The 4,300-nt window shown below is 36.4% G+C and overlaps 1 protein-coding gene across 3 annotated transcripts; it reads left to right on the forward strand.

Annotated features, from left to right (window-relative positions):
• Positions 1-147: 147 nt before the first annotated feature.
• LOC129576008 (uncharacterized) lies at positions 148-3,625 on the forward strand. Of its 3 annotated transcripts, none has more exons than XM_055460344.1 (5): positions 250-1,299; positions 1,427-1,675; positions 1,854-2,137; positions 2,271-2,600; positions 2,691-3,625. In XM_055460344.1, exons 1-5 carry the CDS (start codon positions 944-946, stop codon positions 2,942-2,944), a joined length of 1,473 nt encoding a protein of 490 aa, XP_055316319.1. In that variant the 5' UTR covers positions 250-943; the 3' UTR covers positions 2,945-3,625. The 3 variants fall into 3 exon arrangements, with proteins under 3 accessions (XP_055316318.1, XP_055316319.1, XP_055316317.1); XM_055460342.1 differs by having other exon boundaries at positions 256-585; positions 692-1,299; positions 2,271-3,625; XM_055460343.1 differs by having other exon boundaries at positions 148-1,299; positions 2,271-3,625.
• The last annotated feature ends 675 nt before the right edge of the window (positions 3,626-4,300 follow it).

The following is a 4,300-nucleotide window of genomic DNA, read 5'->3' on the forward strand; positions in this document are numbered from 1 at the left end:
CTCTCTCTCTCTCTCTCTCTCTCTCTCTCTCTCTCTCTCTCTCTCTCCCTATCTGTTTCATGAACGAACACATTTCCAACGACCACACTAAAGAATCGACGACGCGTCGCATACTCATCGAAAGAGAGATGCGGCGAGCATTGTCATAAACCCATACAGAGGCATACTGAGAGACATGCGCATAGAGCCAGATTTAAGGAACTGAACCAAAACAAAATATAGAGGGTTTAGCATAAGCCTATTCCATTTAATCTGTGCAGTTTCGTTCTTTATGCTGCATTCGACGCGCGCAAACTGGGACAACTCACGCATTTCAGCAAATTTTCCCAAATAGAAAATACTAATTTTTCTTAACATTTCCTACTTAAAAAAATGTAAGGATAAATTTTTGTGACATCAAGAAAATTATGTAAAAGTGGAGCTGAAACAAACTAATTAAATTAAATTTGGGTATTTAGTTGAGTGACTTTGCTACATTTCTAGTGAATTTGCGTCGGTTGATTTTTACCTAAAACTCTAAGTGTCTACCATCTATTCATCTGCAACTGACAAACAGGGAAAAACCACTCAAACCAACCGTAATTTGTATGTGTGCGCGCAGCGGCATTGCGTCTCCTCATGACACAAATACAATTGCACACACACTCTCACTCAATCACTCTCTGTTTCTTTATATCTATCTTTTTCTAAGTGAGACATTTACATCAAAGTGTATTTGCCGAGAAGAACAGAACAAAAACGAACTGAAAAAAAAAACTATTGAAAACGTTGTGTATATTTGATGAAAAAATAGGGATACACAATGAAATCAAATAGTACCGTTGCTGTGAGCTAAATACACGTTACCGTTCCGTGTCCGTTTGTGTATGGTTTTGTGTGCAGTGCGCGCGTGTATGTAAGTCACGCATATGACAGACAGGCGGTCGTAGTTGGGAAAAATAATATGAGAAATAAAGTTGGTCGGCGAAAGTGTGAAATGTGGATAAGCAACAATAAAGTTCTCATCGGTGGTGCCATGAAAAAGCCACATGCACGTAATCCAAATTTTGAAACAGAAGAAACAAAATTGTTGATTTCATTATGGGGTGATCCAAAAGTGCAAAAAACATTGATAACTACACACAAAAAGCATCCGGTGATTGCGAAATTGGCAGAAAGTATGCGTGAGCATGGGTATCATCGGTCACCGGAAGAAATAAATACACGCATAAAAAATCTAAAATGTTTCTACAATCGCATCAAAAAGGATATTGAGATGGGAGTCACGACCGAACCTACATGGAGACATTATACAGCGATGTGCGTATTTAGTGTACATAAACCAGACTCGTGTTTTCGTGCATTTACTGTTTGTATATATACATATAAATAATAAATATTTACTGTTTGTGTTTTGTGTTTTTATTCTTTGTTCAATAACATACAGGGATGAAATTTTAACACGACCAATATTTGGTAACCGCGTTCAACAGCCACATTTGCAAAATGCACAGAAAAATGGTGACGATGCAGAACCAAAAGACCTAAGACCCGAGGACTTACTATCAGTGGAAGAGGAAGAAATGGATGATGACAGCATGACTGATTTGGATGGATCAATTGTGCCCAAAGAAGAACCAATTGATATTGATGACATGGAAGAGATTGGCGGCGATGGTGACAATGACCGAAATGAGTAAGTGCCACTAATAAGGAACTATGTGTGTATGTGTGTGAATTTCTCAATGTCATTCATTTTACAATCAGCGAAAACGATTTGATTTGATTTGGTCGAATCGAAAATGACATTATTGCTTTTGGAAATTATTTTGTAATTTTTTTTATTGGTTTTGTTGAAATTTCCCATTTTGCAGCCAGGAAATTGACGATGTTAATGATATTTTCCCGAAACTATCGGCGTATTTGCAATTAGCCAGCAATTCAGCCTTAAAAGGAGCTCCGAACGCGGGCGCAACCAGCAAATCGCCGTTGTTACTTGATATCAAAACATCACCACCATCGTCACCGATATCTGAACCAGCCTCGCCGACAGGTCACACAGCATCGTCAGCAACCACAAGTGCTTCATCGACAATATCCAGTTCAACGACAACCACTACTGCATCGAGTAGCACAGCAACGATTAGTGGTAGTAAAAGTATGTGATGTTTTGATCTCTAACATTGATTCCACATTTTCGATTTCACAATTGAACATTATTTGTTGTCGTGATATTATGCTAAATCATAAATCGAAAATAGAAAATTCTAATATTTACACATTTGTTACAGTTTCGTTGGTACCGACGAATATTTTAATGAAGCCACCGACCAGTGTACAATCGAGTGCGACAACAACTCAATTCAGTTTCAAACCTCAGCAGTTCATTTGTGCAAAGCCATCTGGAAGCAGTGGTACCGTATTGACTACAACCAACAATGGCATGCCAATGAAAGTGTTACTTGTGAACACACTTCAAAAACCAAATGGTGTATCCGGATCGAATACCGTGTCCGTTGCTGCAAAACCTATAATATCGACGCCATTAACAACTCGATCTCTAGTCAATATTCAACCAAAACCAGCTGTTGTTCAGAACAGCACAAACAACATAGTCCAAAGTACGTACCAAACGCGTTCAACAACCGCCGCCAATGCTCAAGCATCTAAGACCCAAACGTTGCTATCATCTAATAAATACTTATGCTCAGGTTCATCAAGCAACGCAGAGCCGGTGACCAAACGTCAAGTGACATTCAAACAAAAAGCAACGCCCGGCTTCCGAACGTTCCTCAGTCAATTGGTACAGTTACAGCAACGTCAATTAGAAGTATCACAACAACGTCTTGAGGTTGAACGAGAACGACTTGATTATGAACGCAAAACTGGTGATAAAATACTCCAAATGGTAGCGTCACTTCTGGAAAATAAAACATCGACAGACACCAAAGATGAGACAAAATGAATATCGAAGATGGCGAGGGTAATTATCAGCAAAAAAAAAAAAACAATTGAAGAGCGACAAACTACATTCCAAAGTATTTTAAGTGTTTAAAAAGACACTCCACTTCAATATGTGCTCTTGCTTTTCACCAAATTTATTTATAACGGAAATCGAATGCAATTCTTATCTTTTAATAATTTTGCCATTTGAATATTTTCATTCAATTTTTAATACACAGATCTCACCATCTTTCTATCCATTTGAATTATTTATTCGAGTTGTGTTGAATCAATCTATTTTATTTCTTAACGTGTGTAAAAACGCAAAACTCAGAAATTCATATTTTTAAATATCATCCTGAGCTATTTATTGAAAAAATTAGGCTATCGAGGAAAAAAAGGGAAACTATTAAATGATTTATACGAAAAAAAAAAACAATAGCAACAATATACCTTGGATTGAAAAAAAAAAACAGTAGTTTTGAATATTTTGAGTGCTAATTAATTTTACTTGAATAAATGCACACAAATTATTATTTTCATTTTTTTCTATTCTATTTTGTGTGTTCGATGAATTGCAAAAGATTTTAATTTATTCTGACTGCTTAATCTAAAGCTAGCAAACTCTTGAAACTACTTCATTTTGAAAACGATCAAAACAAAAATAAAACAATTGAAAAATAAAAATTTATTTATAAATAAAGAAGCTTGGGTTTTATTTGAAATACATTTTGCAGGGGGACTATTTCATTTGAATTGTTTAAAATTTGCCACCATTAATTCATTGGCGATAGCGAATAAATAAATTGGTACAGGGCACACTCTAAAATGAAAGTCAACAATATGTTCATTTAATATCAATGACCACAGATGGTGAATGAAATCGGCTGCTGCTTGAAATGTAGGTTCGAGTAAGTGTAGGCGCGATTTCCACATAATCGTTCATAAAATGTTGATGCCATTCTAGGGGCATATGACTCTCGCGAATGCTGCGAATGCTGCGAATGCCACGTACTAAAATACGAATGGCTACGAATGCTGCGAATGCCAAGTATTGAAATACGAATGGCTGCGAGTGCTGCGAATGCCACGCACTTAATACGAATACCTTGCGAATGCGTCGTATCAAATACGAATGGCTACGAATGCTTGTGATGGGTTTGCTTACAAATGTCAATTTATATTTTTTTTCGGTTAAAAATGGTCATTAATAATATATTACGTTAACGCTGTTTGAAATTCAATAGCCTATACACAAACACTATTGTCAAACTCAATAGAAATTCATTTTGTTTTCAATGACTACACGCTCGTTAAATTGATGCTTTGCACTAGGGGAATTTAACTCTTACGAGTTCAGCATGTTTTTTGCCAGTTT

The sequence above is a fragment of the Sitodiplosis mosellana genome, unplaced genomic scaffold, assembly GCF_009176505.1.
Source record: "Sitodiplosis mosellana isolate CC-2019 unplaced genomic scaffold, AAFC_SMos_1.0 Smas_scaffold_6170, whole genome shotgun sequence".
Taxonomy (NCBI): domain Eukaryota; kingdom Metazoa; phylum Arthropoda; class Insecta; order Diptera; family Cecidomyiidae; genus Sitodiplosis; species Sitodiplosis mosellana.

Bases quoted from the DNA above. Each gene is read 5' to 3' on its own strand.
- LOC129576008 (XM_055460343.1), top strand. From the start codon at position 944: ATGAGAAATAAAGTTGGTCGGCGAAAGTGTGAAATGTGGATAAGCAAC. The intron at 1,676-1,853 runs GTAAGTGCCACT...CCCATTTTGCAG, and splicing joins GGTGACAATGACCGAAATGA to CCAGGAAATTGACGATGTTA. The intron at 2,138-2,270 runs GTATGTGATGTT...CATTTGTTACAG, and splicing joins AACGATTAGTGGTAGTAAAA to TTTCGTTGGTACCGACGAAT.